This window comes from Sorex araneus, chromosome 4, assembly GCF_027595985.1.
Source record: "Sorex araneus isolate mSorAra2 chromosome 4, mSorAra2.pri, whole genome shotgun sequence".
Lineage (NCBI taxonomy): Eukaryota > Metazoa > Chordata > Mammalia > Eulipotyphla > Soricidae > Sorex > Sorex araneus.
Window position 1 is genome coordinate 49,273,677 of NC_073305.1, and position 20,009 is coordinate 49,293,685.

At 49.4% G+C, this 20,009-nt stretch overlaps 1 protein-coding gene across 1 annotated transcript in view; it reads left to right on the plus strand.

The window, feature by feature from the left end:
- Positions 1 to 533: 533 nt before the first annotated feature.
- Positions 534 to 20,009, plus strand: part of CACNA1D (calcium voltage-gated channel subunit alpha1 D) — a 339,389-nt gene continuing 319,913 nt past the window's right edge. Inside the window, exons 1-3 of the mRNA XM_004615165.2 lie at positions 534 to 1,264; positions 3,195 to 3,504; positions 7,151 to 7,256. Of these exons, the coding sequence (XP_004615222.1) occupies positions 1,198 to 1,264; positions 3,195 to 3,504; positions 7,151 to 7,256 (483 nt within the window). The 5' untranslated portion in view covers positions 534 to 1,197. The remainder of the gene's footprint in view (positions 1,265 to 3,194; positions 3,505 to 7,150; positions 7,257 to 20,009) is intronic.

The following is a 20,009-nucleotide window of genomic DNA, read 5'->3' on the forward strand; positions in this document are numbered from 1 at the left end:
CCGGGAGCCAGGCTGGGGTGAGAGCGGAGGCTGTAGGTGTGATCGCAAGGTGCGGTTACCTGGGGCAATGAGCGCGCTTCCCAGGGCCAGTCTCCCCTAGGTGCCCCTGCGACCCGGGAGTCCTCGCACGGGGCGTGGGGGGCGCTGGCACCGCGCCGGACCTCTCGGAGGGCGACCCCCCAGCACCTGCTCTGCCCGGGGGCGGGGCCCCGTGCAGGTGTGTGGGGAGGGGGTGGGGCGCAGCGGAGGGCGCGGCGGGCCCGTCCCCATCCCCTCCCCCTCCCGCTCCGCGCCTGGGGACCGGCGGGGGGTGGGGGTGGCGCGGCTGCTCCGTACCCCGCCGCCGCGGGCGCCACAGGCCCCGCCCGCTCTTTGGAGGGGGTGCGGGGAGGGCACCGCGCGGCGCCGAGGGGGTTAAGCGGGCGGCCCGCGGCTGGAGCGCGCTTAACCCTCGGGCGCCCGCGGGAGCGCCGAGCCAGGCCGGGGTGGCGGCACCCCGACTCCCACGCGGCGGCCACCCCGAGCGCGCGGGCCGGGCGGGGGCGGGACGGCGGCGGGCGCGCAGCGTCGCCGGGGCGAAGGCGGCGTGCGGCGCGGCGCGGCGGGCGCGGAGCGAGCGAGGAGCGAGGGAGCGAGCGCCTCCGTCCCCGGATGTGAGCTCCGCTGCCCGCGGTCCCGAGCCAGCGGCGGCGCGGGCGGCGGCGGGCAGCGGGCAGCGGGCAGCGGGCACCGCGGCGGGCGGGCGGCGGCGGGCGGGCATGGGGGGCGCTCGGAGCAGCCCCGGCGGCCGGGCCGGCATCCTCGCGGCGTCCCTCCGCTAGAGCAGGGACCAAGCCAATTCTCCTTTGCAGCAAAAAAAAAAAAAAAAAAAAAAAAAAAAAGAAAAGAAAAAAAAAGAAAAATAATTACATGTATATATTACTAAGATAATATATACATTGGACCTTATTTTTTTTAAAAAAAGTTTATTTTGCTCCATTTTTGAAAAAGCGGGAGCGTGGGTGGCGAGCGGTTTTTATAAATTATTCTTATTTTCTGTAATCTGTCCCCGTCCCTCCCCACCCCCTGCTAAAGCGAGACTAAGGGCAGGGACCGCAGCTCCCATCTACCGGTCACCCCTTTACCCGTTCCTCCCCCTCGTCCCTAACGTCCAGCACAGTGCCCTGCACACAGTAGGCGCTCAATAAATGTTCGTGGATGATGATGATGATGATGATGAAAAAAATGCAGCATCAACGGCAGCAGCAAGCGGACCACGCGAACGGTGAGCAGCCAGAGCCTGGGCACCCGCTGCCAAATCTAATCCTTGTCATGGTCCTCCTCTTCCCACCCCCTCTCCCTTCTCACCCCCTCCCGTCTCTGATGCGCTGGGTGGGTTGAGGGGGTTGGAGGAGATGCTTCCAGCTCCGTGTCATCTACATAGACAGGGGAGATGCGTGACAGCTTCCCAGTTCTCCCCTCCAGGCCTTGAATGTCAGTTCATTCTGCATTTGTGGGGTGGGGGCGTCCGTGGAGTCTGGGAGTACCGTGGAGGGGGTGAGGGGCGGCGAGCTGAGGTGATTCGGGTTCAGTGTCCTCGGGCTCAACTTTCCACCAACGCTCCCTGAGCTACGCAAATGGGGGGATGGCGGTTAGTCTTCAGCCTGAGCCCCCTTTCCAGATCCTCGCTTGTGCCCCTCCTTCCCCACCCCGTGGCTAACTGGGAAGAAGGTCCTTGGTGGCACCGGGAAAATTCTAGGATTGCAGGTTTTCACCCTTGGCGCCGGTGGGTGAAGCGCACCCCACTCCCGCAGAGGGGGCCGGGCTTGTGACTCCACAGCCTGGGGGTCGGGTGGAAAGCGTATTCCCTCTCCCAGCGCAGGCTGTGCACACGGCGGTAACCTAGCAATGCCCGGGAGTCGCTGCCGCCCTGGGGCTCCCCTCCCCAGCCGGGGCAGGGCACCACGTGCAGTTACCACTCCGCCTGAGCTGGGGAGAGAGGGAGGCTGGAGTCGCTCACGCAGCCCTTGGCCTCCCTCCTTGGAGGAGGTCGGAGATGCTCTCTACAATCCTGGTGGGCTTGTGTGGCCTTCCCCCGCGGTGCACTCCCTCAAGGAAAGGCTCCATGCTGCCTGCTGCCCGCCCGCTCTGGACCCTCTTTCCAGCTGCTGAGCAGGCAGACCTGTAATGTTCTCTGTGACTGTCTCTGCTCGTGACTTAGGAACACTTGGTTTTGCAAATGCCCGTCCCTCAGCCTCTGCCACGTTTTACCGTAGGAAGCTTGTGACCCAAGGCAGGCACGTGTATTGCCCCGAGCCCCAGTGGAGGAGACCTCACACATGCAGCCTCCGGGCCTTTCAGCCCCTGTGACCCTGGCTGCCAGCCTTCGTGGAGATGGTTCCTGCTTAGGCCTTAAGGGCCCCTGGTGACACCCGGCCTGTGTGTGTCCGAGCTGTGAGGGTGGCGGGCTGCCTGCCTCCTCTGTCTCACTGGATGCTGGCTTGGCTGCTGTGGCTGCAATTTAAAATGCAAAAAAGCCCTAAAGATGTTTTCTGTTTTCGGAAGCCTGTGGAGGAAATGAGTCCCAAGCATCATGAATTTTCATTCGCAGGAAGTGTCAGTGCATAATCTCAGTATTTGTGACAGGGCTTTTGCTATTGCCCTGGTGCCAGTGGTGGTGGTAGTGGTGGAGATTCTATTTTCCATCTTGGAAAATTGAAGCTTTTGTGACTGTGGAAGGCCATTGGATTAACACTGTGAGAATGACAAAGACTATTGAAGTATCAGTACCGTCTTGGCATATGTGTGGTGTGTGTGTGTGTATGTGTGTGTGTGTGTGTGTGTGTGTGTGTGTGTGTGTCTGTGTGCGCGCACGCACATGCACGCACTGGAGGTCATTTTGGGTATATGACCTGTATATACCTGTAAGTGCGTAAGAGACACCTGAGTCTTCAAAGTCAGAAAAGATGTGGAATAAATGTGGGAATGATCAGTTTGTCTACGGAAATGCCCTATAAAGGCCCCTCATCAGCTTGGGTGGAGATGTACCAACCCCATCGGGTGGGGAGCAGCGAAGGGCCAACAAATAGGACAGGAGGGTCGGGGGCGGGAGCATGGGAACGATCTCCCCTGCTACTGACATGAGACCACCTTTGCTGTTTCCTGACACAGCATGCTCATATTTTTTTCTTCTTGTTTTCTTTTCTCCTTCCCAGAGGCAAACTATGCAAGAGGTACCAGACCCCCTCTTTCTGGTGAAGGACCAACATCTCAGCCGAACAGCTCCAAGCAGACGGTCCTGTCTTGGCAAGCTGCAATCGATGCTGCTAGACAGGCCAAGGCTGCCCAAACTATGAGCACCTCCGGACCCCCACCTGTAGGATCTCTCTCCCAAAGAAAACGTCAGCAATACGCCAAGAGCAAAAAACAGGGTAACTCGTCTAACAGCCGACCTGCCCGCGCCCTTTTCTGTTTGTCACTCAATAACCCCATCCGAAGAGCCTGCATTAGTATAGTGGAATGGAAGTATCCTTTTTTGGGGGGCGGGGGGGAGACTTTCTTGTCTTCTCTTTGCCATCTGTTCTTTGAAAGGGTTGGCTTTCTGAAATGGCACTTAGAGAGCGGCAGCAGTCTGGAATGCGAGCAATAGAAGCAGTTGTGTGCGAAGGGTTTTGCCACGTATAGATGCTGCCCGGCTCCCCAGGGCACAGAGCGCTGGCCCTGTGGGGAAACTGATCCTGCTGTGTGTGTGTGTGCGTGCGTGCGTGCGTGCGTGCGTGCGTGCGTGCGTGTGTGTGTGTGTGTGTGTGTGTGTGTGTGTGCGCGCGCGCGTGCATGTAGTGATGGGGAAGGGAAAGGCAACCTGGAAGTTCAAAGTGGGAGACAGAGCATAATAGGAAACAAGCCTGTGGTCAGGAGAACCTGGAGGGCTCCTTTGAAACCTGCCATCTTTCTAGCAATGGTACTCTCTGACCGTTGCCGATAAGACACAGTGATTCAAGGAAGGAAAAAGAAAACCACCCCAAACCAAAACCGTAGGAGATTGTACTAGAAGTAAATATATTTTTGGCCATTAAAGGAATCTGATTCTGGTGCCTGAAATTTGCTTCTGAAGCTCAATTGGATGGCAGGGCTGCTTGGAGCTCTGACTTGGGGATGGGGAGGGGGGTTCTGGTGGTCCAGCACTTGCTTTGCAGGGTGGGGGAGCCAGTGGCCCCTCCGTGCTACGACTTTCTGGGATTTCTTTTCACAAGGGCTGTACAGGGTGAGATTCATGTGGGCCTCCTCCTCCCGGGCCCTCGTGGGTTAGAAAACAGCTCTGTCTGTCTGTGAAGGAATTTGCAGTTGTTGCCTTTACAAAAAATTCTGCCTATGTGCTTGGACTGGAGTTCCATATCTGGGTGTCTCCTTTGTATTTTTAAAACTGAACTCCACATGCCCCAGGATGTTTGTTATGTCCCAGATCTTGGAGAATGGGGGCACTCGGCCTGCTCCCCTGATTGCTTTGAGCGGGAAGCCAGGCTCCAGTCAGGCCACTGTCAGAGCAGGCTGGCCGAGGCCTTCTTTCAGAGCCAACGGCTTTCTAATTAGGCAGATGATTCACTGGTCTGGGTGAAATAGAAGCACTTCCTTTTCCCAGAAATATTTTTGGGGCTGCTGGGGACTTAAAAACAGCTCCTCACCCTGGAACAAAGCATGAAGGTGGGGTTTCCCCCAAGGATGGAGGGGCCACTCTGAGATGGCTCTTGGCTGCAAAGTGGGACTGAAACCTCTGAATTATTGGAGCACCCCCACTGATGTGCCCCCCCTGTCTTAGGGAGCTATTTTCTCTGCTCAGAGATGCACATGCAGATAAGGTGGCCTGTTGGGGAAGGTGGTGCAGGCAGGGTCTGAGAGGGGCGTGGGTGGGCTTTTTCCTCTAGCAGGAGCCCTGGTAAGCTCTCTCTGAGCTGTCTTTGCTCTCGTAGATCTTTTATTTAATTTATTATTATTATTTTTTTATTGGTTTGAAGACAGAGGGCGCCAGGTGAAGTGAGGTACCCCTGGAGTCAGCCAGAGAGGTGCTTGCCTCCTGGGCTTGTCTTGATTTGATACTGAGTTAGCAGAGCCCGTTCAGCAGGGTCATTGGTCTCATGCAGAGGAGGTGGGAGGCCTGATCTGCTTGTCTTTGTGCTGTTATTTGCGGAGAGCAGCTGATGGGTATGGAGGGAATTCCTGCCTCATGCGCCGGCTCCCCTTCCTGGTCTGCCACACACATGTGTGCAGGCTGGGGAGTGCGGCTGTCAGCGCAGGAGAAGTTGCCTGCCTACCTTGGGACAGTCTGATTTCAAATGACAGTGTGTTTGTTTTTCGGGGAATTGGTGTCACCAGTCCTCCGCCAAACCAGCTGCCTCCGGCCCAGTGGTACCCAAAGAGGAGAACTTAGTTTATTTCTCCAGTTGGGCACACAGAGGGCCTTCTTGGGAGTGGTGGTGGGTGGGATTGTTTGCCTACCCAGAAGGGAATTTTTAGGATCAGATCCATCTACTTTTCTCTGCCTGGTTCTGCCTGGGGAAGTCTTGTGGTGGTAGAGACAGAAACTGGACCACCATAAAGAAAAAGAAAGGACAGTTTTGTTTGGGATTCCAGAATAGTTGTTGGTATATCTCAGGTTTGCTGGCTTATCACTGAGGTAGTAGGGAATTCAGAAGAGAAAATGATAGAGCATGCAGGGTTGGGGAGAGACTGTCTGATTCCCTGAGAGGCAGCTTGAGCCGTTGACTTTTCAAATTTTTGCATGAACTGCTAAGAGGAGAGAGCAAAAAAGAGATTCTGAAGTCTTTAGGTGAACTTCCATAGAGTTGGATCCTTAATTAAATTTTAAAATTATTCTCGAGGATTGAAAGAATAAATAGGAATGAAAACTAACTCGCTTTTAAAAAATAAACTGAAAAATGAGTAAGGGAAGAAAGCTGTTAATAGCCTTATTTTGGTAAGCATTCAAGCATGTCTAAGGACTGAATTTTGTTGGAAGGCAGAGTATCTCTGAAGAGGTGTGGAGTCTTTATTTTCTCGACTTTATGGGATTTCCCTGAAGGATGTCGGGATAAATGGAGAAGAGTGCATTTCTGTCCTCAAATCTTTAGTACTTGGAGGTAGGTGGCTAAACAAGTGGCCTTGCCTTTTGTTGGAAAGTACATGGAGAAACCCTGTTGGAACATCAAGACTGGGAATTGCAGATTAGGTTGGTGCTTATGCCACCTTGCACTGGAAAGGCTGAAAACCCCAAAGAAGAAAAACAGTTATTTTGGCAGATGTCAAATTTTGTATTGCCAGTTTTGACAATGTCTCTTAATAATACCAGAATGTTTAATCAAGTATCTGTTGAAGGCTGATCTTAAAGTGATTCTTCCACACAGACCTCTGAGACTTTGAATTGTTAAAATCGTGCCTTGCCAGTGTCTGGTGTTGATTTCTTATGGCCTTCTCAACCTAATTTGTTTACAAATTGAACACAGTGACAGCATGTTATAGACTGAGTGCCAGTCTAGCCCTAATCTGAGACAGTGATAACCGTTGATGACTCTTGGAGTGAAGCAGAGAGGGAGCTTAACTCTGATTTGCTTATTATTCCAGCATCCGAGGCATAGAAACATGTTGTGAGCCCATCAGAGGGAGAACAGAGAAGGTCCTGGGGACTTGATCTACCCTTGTCTAAACAGGAGATGCAGACTTGTCCAGTGGCTCCTGAGGAAATGGACCTAACACATGGAGGCCAGGATTTGTGGAAGTGATTTGTCTCATGATGATTTCTCATTGTGTCTACAATAGCCAGGAATTTAGCTTTCCAAGGCCCTAGTCTTTTTGAAAACTCTAAGACCCAGAAGCCTGCTTATGCACTGCCTTAACTGTTTATACTTTTAGGTTTCAGTATAAAATGTACAGTAGAAGAATGAGTGTAACATGATCTTTGCAAAAGAAGGAAGGACGTGGAGAGGTCATTTGATGGGAAGATCCACAGTTCCTTCTGCTGGGAACAATGTCATTTGAAGCAGTATGAAAAGGATCTGTGTGTATCATTACCATTTTAAAACCAATTAAAAGTGGTATGATTGGGACTGCAATGAGAGAGAGAGAGAGAGAGAGATGGTTTATATTTGCATTACATATATGCCTTAACAAAAACTTCCAGACCCTTTGACATATTTATATTATTGGCTATTTTTGCCAATTGTGTGGCCTTAGCTATTTACATCCCATTCCCTGAAGATGATTCTAATTCAACAAATCATAACTTGGTAAGTGCCTTCTAGTTCCTCTTTGTCCTGTTGTGGGTTCCTGAAGTCTGGTCATTGTTTGCTTCTCTCCTGGAAATTGCAGCTACATTCTGGATGGGAGGAGGGGATAGTCCTGCTGATGATTCCTGGAGTCTCACAACAGCATTTTTTTAACCTGTATTTTCAAATTTATGCTTAATGAATGTGTTTAAAGTCCTGAATCTCTTATAAATAGATGTGAAGCTCTTGATGGAAGAGGCTTGTAGCAGTTTTAAAAATAACTTTTGTTTCCACATAGACTTTGTTGTCTAGTATTCTTTTCTTGATAACTAGTGTTGGTTTATATGTTTTTGTTTTTGTTTTAATTCAGTGTTATTTGGAATGGTGGGTACTTTGGTCAGTTTTTCTGGTAAGTAGATGATAATCATAGAGCAAAACTAACACATCCATATGGAGAATAAGCGGGAGAAGAATATAGTATAGTATTTAAGCTTACTTCTCCTCATTTTATGAAATGTCCCAAGATAAAATGATTCTCTGGTTAAATGAATTGGGATGCTTCCACATACTTTATTATCCTCTTAGAGATTTATTGTCCGCATTAGCTTAGTTAAAGCTCTGGGAAGGTCTATAGTTAAAAAGTCAGTTTCATTTTGTTTAACTCAGCTAGTCCCTAAAAGTAATTGGTCATGGATTCTTTTAAACATTTTTTTGGCAGGACATATCATGGAACCAGGGTTTCATGGAACTTCCTTTGGGAAAGGTTGACATAGTTTTTATTTTTTTATTTTTAAGCGCTTAGGAGAATAGGGAGTGGGATTCTAAGCTTGTCTCACTCGCTGTCAGAAGGCTGTATTTTAGGGGTTTTCCCATATTCTTTCTGTGTTGCCACTCACTAGCCTGTCAATTAAGGGGATTAGGTCAGAAGATCATGAGGATTGTTTTTACCTTTGACATTCTGTATTCTTTCTTGATGAGTGGGAAGTGATTTCAGGGTGTTTCTGGGGCTGTAGTTTCTCAGTTGCTAAGAGCCTTTCTTTGTCATTGGAGACCAGGCAGGATGGTGGAGGAAGGAGCATCCTCGCTGGAGGACAGGAAATAATTGTTTTACTGGGGTCTAGCTAGTTCCGTTTGCTTTTGGCTCCTTGTGTTGAAGCTGTACTTCTTGGGCTGGCTGTTCTTGAGTGAATTTCATATGGACAGAAACTTCTTGTGGGGTAGGTGGGTGGGTGGGGACTTGAATAAATTCTAGACGTATTGCAATCTTGCTTGTGTGATCTTGCCATTGGATTTTGAGTTCAGGATTTCCTATCACATTTAACATGTGTCATGTTCCAGATGTTGAGTGATATCTGTTCAGTGTTGGGCCTTGGTATGCTAAAGTGTAGACAATTTTAAAAAATGTTTGGACAATGCTACTGAAAATACAATGATCATGGGAGTGGTGTACACATATAAATGCTATTGGTATTTCTTTATTGTCTATTAGGGATAATTTGCGTAAGTTTGGATATGTCAAATGGCTTCTGATTTGGTTGTATGCATGTGACATTCCGTGACCATTTTCAGGCAGCCAGAAGCATGAGAAGCCCCCATCCGTGGGGATGGAGTGTTGAGGCCCAGGCCACAGATGGTGTCCGCCTCATTACCAAATTTAACACTGTGGATGGTGACCCAGTTTGTTGCTTTCTGTAGCTCAAGAGAAAATGATTAAACAAAGTTAGAAAATAAATACCTTTCAGAAAGACTTATTAATTCAGATCAATGGAATAATTAATGTAACTGAATGTGTATGCTAATTAATAGTCTAAAATTTTCTGGGATTTCTTACCTAACATGAGGGGGAAAAAGTAGACAAAATGGAAAAAGAATCTTTCCGTCCCCCAGGAAGCAGCCCCCCCCGCCCCCCCCCCGCCAGCCCCCAGTGGTCCTTTTGTGTTGCTTCTTAAACTTCAGCCTTTTTTTTTTTCTTGTAGTGGGGGTAGGAGGCCTTGTGTTACTTTCTGAAGATCAACATCTATTCCTTGATTTCTTAGTATTTGGAAGTTCATGGCTTTCGGGTTTCAGTCTGCTTTGTGTTCACTTGCACGGGGGCGTAGGGCCAGATGACTTTATTCTCTGCTGGACTCTTTCAGTACTGCCTTTGGCCCTGTGGGAAGGGAAGAATTGTGGATTCCCTCCACCTCCCCCCCTACACACACACCCCCGCCTCTGAGCAAGGTCCCGTGTCATGTCAGCCTTGCCAGGGAGCTGGGCTTTTAAAATTTATTTTTTTTTTAAAAGTCTCTCTCTCTCTTTTTTTTTAAATACATTTGGCCCAATTTGTACTAAAGTGATTGCTCTATTTTGGGGATGGGTTTAGGAGCAGCTGAATGAAGCTTATTTTTCATCTGTAGTAAATACCGTTCAGTTCCTGTGAGTGGCGTGAGGAAGGGCAGAGGCCCTTCTGGGCCGCTGCGAGCTCTCCCTGCTGGCTCTTCCGGATGGACGCAGGTCTGAGCACCGCAGAGAGTCAGACCTGGGACCAAACGGCTTTGGGGAAGAGGTTTCTGCTGGTTTCTGGGGACGGGACCGTGAAGCAGGCCCTCTGGGTGGGGAGGGAACCTGGCTGTCGAATATTGTATGCTCAGTCATCTCTGGGGAGTTGGCGACTACCTTGAGGGCAGCAAGTTTTCCCAGGCTCAGATTTGAAAAAAACAGAAAATAAATACACAGTCTCAAGTTTCTAAGCAGCTTCCATTTGTGCGCTTGCGGGGACTGGTGGAGGCTGAAGCCATGGAGACGGCGCTGCTCGGCAGCCCTCAGAGTTCTGTCAGCAGCGGCCTCTCCTCAGGCCCATTAAATGCACGTATCGTGCTTCATGAGCGGAGGGGAGAAGGCAGATGGAATAGAGAAGGGATCACTAAGAAAATGATGGCTGGAGGAATCAGTCGGGATGGGAGATGTGTGCGGAAAGTAGATAAGGGACCAAACAGGATGACCTCTCAGTGTCTGTGTTGCAAGCTATAATGCCCAAAAGTAGAGAGCGTATGGGGAATATTGTCTGCCATGGAGGCAGGGGAGGGTGGGAAAGGGGGGGGCATACCCGGGATATTGGTGGTGGGGAACGTGCAGTGGTGGAGGGATGGGTATTTGATCATTGTGTGATTGTAACCCAAACATGAAAGCTTGTAACTATCTCACGGTGATTCAATGTATCGTTTGGCGCTGGGGTGATAGTATAGCACATGTGACCCACTCAGGTTCGATTCCCGGCATGCCCTGAGCCCCGCCAGGAGAGATTCCAATATGTAGACCCAGTAGTAACCCCTGAGCATCACTGCGTGTGGCCTCCCAAACAAAGACCAACTAACAAACACAAAAGCTTGTATCCTTTCTGAAAGGTGCTTCATCCTTAGCGCAGCACCTCTGTTGTGCGTGTCTGGGTGGGGAAGAGTACTGTGTGATACTTGGTGAAGAATGCTCACCTGCTGCCCTAAGCCTCAGTGTCTCCTTAGAAGCTGATGGGGTGGTACATTGCTCAGCTGCCCTGGAGCCTACTCAGAGATAGGGCTACCCCCAGTGCCCGGCTCTTTAAAGGGCTGAGCTACCTCGGACGTCAGCTCTGTTGAACAGGGCTGCTCCTCTGCCAGTTCAGACCTTCCTGGCCGCCTGCTTATGTGCCTAAAACTCAACTATCAATAATTTTGTAAACCACAGTTCTTTCACTTAAAACAAAACAAAACAGGAAAAACTCCACCCCCGGCCCCCTGCGGAATAAGAAGTGGCTAAGAGTAAGACCTGTGGTCCAGACCTCCCGCTCTCTTGCTCTCTTGATCCTTTGAAGTGACTCCCCCTGCCCCCAGGGCCATGATGTCTGCTTGTCAAATGCAAATTTTACTTAACTTGAAAATTTCAGTGTTATTGGCCAAGGGGTAGGTCTAGCTCAGGGTCCAGTGCGTATGCAGGGATCCATGTGCAATCCCTGGCACCAGGGTGGTCTCCTGGTGGTCCCGTGAGGGCCACAAGCAGCACTGCATTGAACCATCTGGCCTGGTTGGTTCAATGTCACTGGGAGTGGCCCTGGACTCCCTGACTATTGCTTGGGAGGACACCCGTCCCCCCCGCTCCCCCCCGCAAAAAAAATCCAAACAGATGAACTATGAAAACAAAAATCACAAAAATCACCAATTCAAATTTGCTTAGTACTTGACCCCTTTCCTTTTCCTTTTCTCATTTGCTTGAACCTGTTTGTGTTGCTACCCTATTACACTCTGCTGCTGTCGGAGCCCTCACATTGTCCCTCTCTGCCCTTGACTCCACAGGAAGGGGGCTGAGGCTGGGCAAGGGCCCCGAGGCTTCAGTGGCCATGTGCTTCACTCCCAGGAAGTTCAGCTCCAGGGTCGGCCTCTGTTTGGCCTGGCCCTGCTCTTGCTGACTTACCTACATTCATCTTCTTTGTACCCACCAACCTACCCATAGTGTTGGTGGGAGTCCTGAAAACTGTCCCCTCTGCTGTCATCCTCCTTGGTTCCCATCCCTGCTTCTCCTGAAAGGCCTTCCGTCACACCCCACTGCCCTGTCAGTTGTTCAGGAATCATCTCAAATTATGTGTCTTTCAGAAACCTTTTCTGACCTGGATTCTCAGCAACACCTGAACTACTCTTGTAGTGCTTTGTATAGGAAACATCCTGCATTTTAGTCGTATGTGCATATATAGATACATTTATGGGTGCATATATATGTAATATCTATATTTCCCCTTACCAAGCATCTTCAGAATACAGGTCAGAGTGGATTCCTTCCAGATCCCCAGTGGTGCCTGGCCTGGTGTTCCAGAGACGGAATCCTGTGTTTGTGATTTCTGTGTTGTTGGTGATTTCTGAGAGAGCAGCTTTCCGAGGGAAATGCTAATTCATTCTTTTCTCTGAACCACATTCATGATGTTCTTAGTGGCCAAGTTTCTTTGTGGTCTTGTTGGAGGGGTGTGTGTGTGTGTGTGTGTGTGTGTGTGTGTGTGTGTGTGTGTGTGTGGTGACTAGGGGCTGGGTGGGTGTTTGTTTCTTCCTGAAAAGCTAGGTTCTGTGACCCTTCTTTTCATGCAACTCGTTGTATTGGCCTGTGAGCTGGTTCTCAGCTAAGTGGGACCTTCTCATTGTGTGCTCTGACTCCAGGGCCCAGTAGCTGAGTGGACGGTGCCCCTTGAGAGGTAGTGCTGGCTGTGAACTTGCCACTAGAATTAGATCCCTCCCCGAGCATCTTTGTGAGAAAGCCTTCTTAGGTAATACTCCACTGTGGCTGAGATGCCGATTGCCAGCTTTCCCCAGGCTCAAACAGCAAGTATTTTGGATCTGTGCAGTCAGATAGCTTAGCTCATCTCAGTTTGGGCGCAGATTGAACTGAGGGTACTGTGATTTCTTGATCTGGTTTACTGGGCTTCATGGCTGAGTCTTCGTCTATGTGGTGGATGTTGCTCCTGTACCTCATCAACACTTTTTATTTGCTCCAGGGCAGCATTTTCAGTCACCACTGCATGGGCAGGTGCTGGTCCACAGGTGTAGAGAGGTGGAAACCACTGGACTGCCACGGTGGTTCTGACTCTGGCCTATGGGCTGGGATGCAGGACAGGTCCCAGTCTGAGGTTCGGGAAGGTTAAGGAGTGCTGCCGATGCTCTTTTCACCTGAACTGCACTTTCTCAGTTCTGCAGGCTTAGCTCTTGTCTGTTCTAGGCCCGACCCTTCCTGTCATGCCTCCCAAACTCAGCCTTCTCAGAGCTGGAGAGATAGTACAGCGGGGAAGGCACATGCCCTGTACGTGGCCAACCATATTTGATCCTTGGTGTCCCATATGGTCCTCTGAGCACTGCCAGGACTGACCCTTCTGTACAGAGCCATGAGCACTTTGGGGTGTGGCCCCCAAACAAACAAACTTAAAGAAAATCCCTCCTCTGCAAAAACAAAAAAACAAAAAAATCCCTAGACATCTCAGGGCCTCATCCTCTCTCCACCTTCCACTCTACCTGCTAAGTATCAGTAGAGCAGGTCCTGGAATAATGTTTTGTTTAACATCATTTTTTTTTTATAATGTTGGTGAGAGGAAAAGAAAAAACAAAACCTGGTTAAAAGTTAGAATAAAAGGTTGTTATCTGAGAATATTGTTCCAGGAACTGGTTTCATGGTACATTATTTCACATATAGTTGCATCTTCCCAGAACCTCCCCTGTGCGAGTAGGTTCTGTGCTCGTGTCCGTCTGTGCCCCCATAAACATGGTGGCTTCCCTTTTTAGTCGAAATCCATTAGCCTCTTTATACCTGGTTTTATTCTGCTTTGAATTAGGGCCTGTGGGACTGGAGTGATAGCGCAGCGGGTAGGGCATTTTCCTTGCACGTGGCCGACCCAGGTTCGATTCCCAGCATCCCATATGGTCCCCGGAGAACCGCCAGGAGTAATTCCTGAGTGCAGAGCCAGGAGTAACCCCTGAGCATTGCTGGGTGTGACCCAAAAAGCAAAAAAAAAAAAATTAATAGCACTTTAATATCACTGGATTAGGGCCTGGTCTGTGGTGGTGATTCTCCACATGGGCTTTGGGTATGGCATTTCGGCCCTTTGCTGCTTGGCCGAGTGAGGGTCTCTGGATGAAACTAGCAGAGACTGAGCTGGGGTCGGACTCATCTGGACGCTCCTGTGAACTTGCTCTTGTGCCTGCCCCACAGTAGGTACATCAGGAAATACGTGTGGAATGAGCCAATAAGTAAAAGGACCACCATACTGGGCCTCCACGGTCTGTCCTATGGAGGGAGCAGTAGTTAATTTTCAACAATTGGCTAATGATTAATGTTTGCCGGAGAGGTTGGCTCTTGTTGTCCAGTATTAATGAGGATTCCAGGAAACATCTGTCAGAGTTTGCCGTTAATTTTAGGATTGTATCTTCCTTGGCAAATTTAACTCTTTACATCTGAATCAGGTGAGAAGATAGACAAATGCTCGATACCTTTAGTTGATATAATTTAAAAAAATTATTTTGGGGGGGCTGGAGTAATAGCACAGCGGGTAGGGCGTTTGCCTTGCACGCGGCCAACCCGGGTTCGAATCCCAGCATCCCATATGGTCCCCTGAGCACTGCCAGAGGTGATTCCTGAGTGTATGAGCCAGGAGTGACCCCTGTGCAGCGCCGGATGTGACCCAAAAAGCAAAAAAAAAAAAAAATTTTGGTTTTGGGGCCATACCTCATGGTGCTCAAGGCTCAGTTCCTGGTTCTGTGCTCAGGAACCACCCCAGGGTCTGCTATGTACAAGGAAAGTGTCTTGACCCATATCCTGTCTCTCTGATCTCCTGCATAATGTCTTAAGTCAGCAACCTGAAGGTCCATGAGTCCCTGCTAGAAAGGGTCCTTAGGAGAGGAGACCAAGACCTACCACAGACTGCCCTTGGGTCTTTGGTGGCAGGCAGGCGAGTGGGCATCACTAGCTGTCTGCAAAGTGCACCCATCTCAGCCCCTGTGGGGTGAGGCATTCTCTTCTTAATCTTAGCTCAAGTTCAGAATTAAAAAAAAATTTTTGAGGGCTGTGAGATAGTGTGGGGTTAAGGCAGGGTGCTTGCCCTGTATACTATCAACCCTGGGTTTAACCCTGGAATCCCATATGGTCCCTTGAGCCTCAGTTAGAAGTGATCTCTGAGTTCATATTAAGCCCTGAGCAAAGAAGTGGCCCAAAATCTTACAGACAATGAGAGAAGATTTCCTTGTAGCAGATTTGTGGGTAATATTTCTTTATTTAGGTATTTAGGTGGTTTCTTCTTCTTTTTTTGCCACTCCCAGTTACTGTTACTGTGTTTGGCATATCGAATACGACACAGGTAGCTTGCCAGGCTCTGCCGTGTGGGCGGGATACTCTCAGTAGCTTGCCGGGCTCTCTGAGGAGGATGGACACAGTAACAATGAGTCTCACAATGGAGATGTTACTGGTGCCCGCTCGAGCAAATCGATGAACACTGGGACACAGTGCTGCAGTGCCACTCCCAGTGGTGCTCAAAGCTTCCTTCTGCTCGGTGCTCAGAAGTGAACCCTCACAGTGCTTGAGAGACCAGATGTGATGCCTGGGATCAAACTTGAGTGCAAGCCAAGTTGCTTCACTTTTCTGTACTACTTTTCAGTCCCCTCCCTTTAAAATTTTTTTTTACCTTCCCCATCAGTACGTAATGTTGAACTCTTTGCCAAGTGTGAGAATTATTTAATACAGAGGGAACAATTACCCAAGGCTTAAGACTTCTTTGCATACACTGGTGATGGTGGGGACTCCAATAGCTCTTCCATAAGACAATTCCAAAAGAGGTGGCAGCGGCTTCAGAATGCGGGTGACTGGCTGTAAGGAAGTGGCTTATTGACTGACCTGCCTGGATGATTCCCCAGGTAAGTGAGGTTCATGGGTGTCTCTGCCCATTGGGGGTGGGGTGGGGGTGAGAGGCCATCTGGGAGGAACTGAAAGGGTCCTATTTCTGCCTCTTGCCATGCGCAGACTCCTGGGGCTCTACTATTGATAGGATAGAATGTGCCCCCAAGTCCTATTTTACTGACATGATGGATGGGAAAGCGTCCGAGATGTGCCCCCTTTTTAGTCGAAATAAGATTGGGGTTCTTGCAGGCAGTAAGGCTATTTGGCTGGGTAGGCACAGGTGATGGTGGGACACAGGGAAGAGGATCTTGGAAGAATAGCTGAAGTTAGGGACAGAGGAGGAATGACTGGAGGTGACCTGCCCGCTCCCTTATCTCTGTGCGCAGGGCGGGGCAGTATGCTTGGGTGGGTGTGTTTTTGCCCCTTATAGGGTGAAGCTGCCTTTTTTGGTGGTTTAAGCCAAACAGTCCCCAGACATTGCCCAGACTGGAGAGAAAATGCCTTATTCTTCTCCAGAACCTTAAAGCAGTTCTTCCTGCTAATGTTTTTCCTTCCACTGCAGGCTGACTCACAGGACATCTGTTGAAGTTATTGTGTAGGTCAGGTTGGAGGGATTTGGAGACCTGGCCTGACCCGACAGAGGGAAGGCAGGTGTAGACTGCAGAGGGAGAGTGTGGTCAGCAGGTGGGCTCAGCTGGGAGGTGGGGTAAGGAGTGAGGTGGCTGGGGCCCTAGGCCTTGCCTCAATCCAAGGGCTCACCCTGTCTCCTGTGTCCTGGGAGGGGGCGGCCCTGCACCACCGAGAAGCCCAGATATTTTTGTAGCTCTGCAAGGACCCATGTTTATATGAAAGGAAGTCAAGGCACCATTATTCAACAAATATTTACTGAGACCTGCTCTGCAGAGCACACCAGGCGGAGTGTCTCTGACTTCTCACTGTGGGGTGGGGTGGGGGTGGGGGGTGGGGCTTGCAGCCTCTGCACCCACCCTCTCGGGGGGGAGACCCTAGTGTGGGGTGGAACAGCAGCCTTCTTGGCTTGTCACACAGCTTTCCTTATTACAGCAAATCATCACTCAGCATTTACACCAGTGACACACGAATCCATTCTTCTAAACAATGAAGACAGCACAGGTCCTTTCTCCCGAGTTCCAGCTGTGGTCATCGGTTTGGCATGACTCAGAATTGTTTCCCCTGGGTGCACCTGTGAATGTGCCTGCTGTCTGTGCCATTGGCATAAGTAGCAATGGTGTCTGGGAAACTTAAATTGCACATAAGTGGAACCGTGATGCATACTTTGTACAATTTCCTTTGTTGTATTAGTGGTGGCTTCCAGATCCTTTCTTTCTTCCTTCCTTTCTTTTTCTTTTATCACTATGTGGAGCTCTCATGGAATAGTTGCTGTGAAATATTTCAGGCATAAATGCACTACCGTTCCGTTGTTCTTGGAGCAATTAAGTTTGTCCCCTTCAAGTTTTGCTATTTCAAACAGTGCTTCATGGACTTTCTTTGTGGATGCTGCATCTGTGTGCACTCCTTGAGTGGTAGCAGAGATGCCAGCTCTGAGCAGGAGGTTAACTGCACTCTAATTCCATACTCACCGCCACATGGCCCTCTGCTCCTCTGGATTGATTTGAAGTCTTCCTACCTCTCCCCTCCTCTCCATCTCCTTGAAATGGACTGTCACTGGACTGATTAACGACCTTGTTTGGTTGCTCTCTTAGGTCCTGGGAAGGGAAATGTTGTTGTGGGGAGAGTAGAGCCTCTTGGATGTTGGTTTGCCCGCCTGGCACCTGGTTTCAGAAGAAACTCCATGAAAATACAACATCAGCTGCAGTGGTTTGGCCAGTCCATAGACAGGCAGGATCAGCCCGCAGATGTCAGAGGGCTGAAGCATGCCAGTTTAGAGGATGGAACAATGGGGAATCCCTGGAATGTAGCCTTGCCCAGGGGCTTGCCAATACCTGTGCATGGAATTGGCCTTCTGCTTCCAGCAGTGGTGGTAAAGATTCCTCGCTGACTTACATGGCATTTATCGCTCGACAATGGGAAGCGGCTCCATTCATCCAGAGAAGCATTTTCTTGGAAGCAAACCCTGGGGGAGAATCAGCAGCAGGATTCCTTGTACTCAGTGAATGTTGGGGCGCCGGGAGCCCATGTCTTCTCTGTGCTTTTGTTAGAATCGTAAGTGCCCTGGGAAGCACGTAGCCCCTGGCTTCAGAGCCTCTGAACGGTTAGGCCTCAACATTAAACTGGGGCGCAATGAAGGGACATCTAGATTCCATTAGAGCTTTGCTTTTGGATGGTAAACATGACTATGGGTGTCAAGTTGAGATATTAAGAAGAGTAAGTTACTCTAGCTGTTGTGCCTTGTGAAGCCTCTGTTATGCATAACATATAGCCCGTTGAACCTACTTGTTGACTCTCTTAACTTGGTTGAGTGAGAATGCTGACGGATTGTGGGCATGAATGCAAGGCCCCCTCCTCGGTTTTGAAACAATGCAGCATTATTCTTTTACGCTAATGTAAGCTAAGGAAGTAACCAATATTTTAAAGAGAAGACATCCTTGAATGCTCTTTAGCAAATAGATAACAATGGGGTATAATGAAATGCTGCTTATGTTTAAATGACTACTTTTAAATTGTACAAAAACAGCTTGAATGGGTAAATGGGTTAAAGGCTGCCCTTTCATACAAGTAATTAGAACCTTCGCCCTTTCCTCATGATTATGCAAAAGTGTACTTCTCTTTAGGCTCCAGGATTCTCAATTCTTGAAATATAAATCATTGGTGAATCTATATAACACTCTTTTCAGACTTTTTTTTTTTTAATCTGGTGGGAGTGAAATGAAAACATCTACTGTCCTAAATGAGAATGTGGGGAAGTAGAGGCCCCCAGCCAGACTTTGGGACGAGAGAGGTGTTTCTGCATTCTCTTCCTAGAATCAGGCCGGGTGAGGGCAGGCAGACCACAGCTGGCGTGCTGGGGTTGGCCCGCTGCAGAGGCTAAGAGATACCAGAGCCAAGCAAGGCGTTCACAGGTCAGGTGGCTTGATCTGGTCTGCCCTCAGTGGTACTGATGACGAAACCCCAGCCCCGTGAGCCTGGGGTGGGAAGGTCCTCAGAGACCCTCGAAGGGATGCGTCCCCTTCCAGGGCTGCAGTCCACTTGCACGGGGTCTCACCGAGTGAGGAGAGACTTCCGCCTCCCAGTCTGGTGCTTCCCACGCTCTCCGGTCACAGCTGGGAGTCTGGGTTGAAGCCAGCACTGCCCATTTGACCGGGCCAGTTCTGAGAAAACCAGGGACTGTCATGGCAGCCGGAAAGTCAGATAATCAAGGAATGTCTCTTCAAAGTAAGCTTGGCGCTCAGCCGACCTTTCATTATCTTCCCCATCTTCTTTTATCATCCAAAAGAGTTTCCATCATTCCTCCTCTCCTGTTTCACTTCATTGTCTTTTCTTTTTTTCATGTAGATCAGCGATTCCCAAACTTACTTATTTTAGGGCCACAGCCAGAGGTACTCAGGGGCTATTCCTGGCTCTGTGCTCGGGGGTCATTCCTGGCAGTCCTCAAGGGACTCTGTGACGGGGATTGAACAAGCATTGGCAACATGCAAGACAAGCGCCTTCGCCTCCTGTGCTAACTCTCTGGCCCCTCCCAAACTTGTTTTTACCTACCTCCTTCTTTTCAAAAAAAGTCACTCAGTTACTTCACCACCCCAAACCCCAAACAGAAAACACTACCCTAGCTGTACCCAAGGCTACTACCACTTCCATTCTCTTTTCTTTTAATTAAATTTAAAAAAAATTTTATTTTTTATAAAGTTGTTCACAATTTATTACATTTAGGATTTCAGCACCATCCCACTACCATTATACCTTCCCACCATCATTATTTTGGATTTTCCCACCACCACCCAAGCCTGTCCCAAAGGCAGATGATAAATAATTTATTTTGTATTGCTTGTTATGAATAATCCACTAAAATGACTCAAAAAGTTTTGCTTAGAGGAAATTGTGTGAAAATTGTTGTATCCCACCTTGAGGCACTCTGTATAAGATCACTAGCATGTCTTACAGTGTGCTACTCTTTGTATATTAGTGGTATAAAGTATGAGATGTCACGTGGCTGAGTGCTCCCGGAATTCTAAAATTTTAAATAGTGTGCTAGAGCCGGAATTAAGTTTTAACTGGATGGTGATTTTGGGGTCGGGAGGCATCTCTGCAGTGTGCTGCTCTCCTCTGAGATTTATTTGTGAGTCTCTGGATCATGGCCATTAATGAGCTTACATGGCACCCAGAGGCAGTTCGTGGGCATGACTGCCAGGCAGCCTGGAGCACAGAGAGACCACCTCCACTCTCTTGGATCATTCCAGGTTTCCCCAAGTGGGCAGTATTACCCACTTT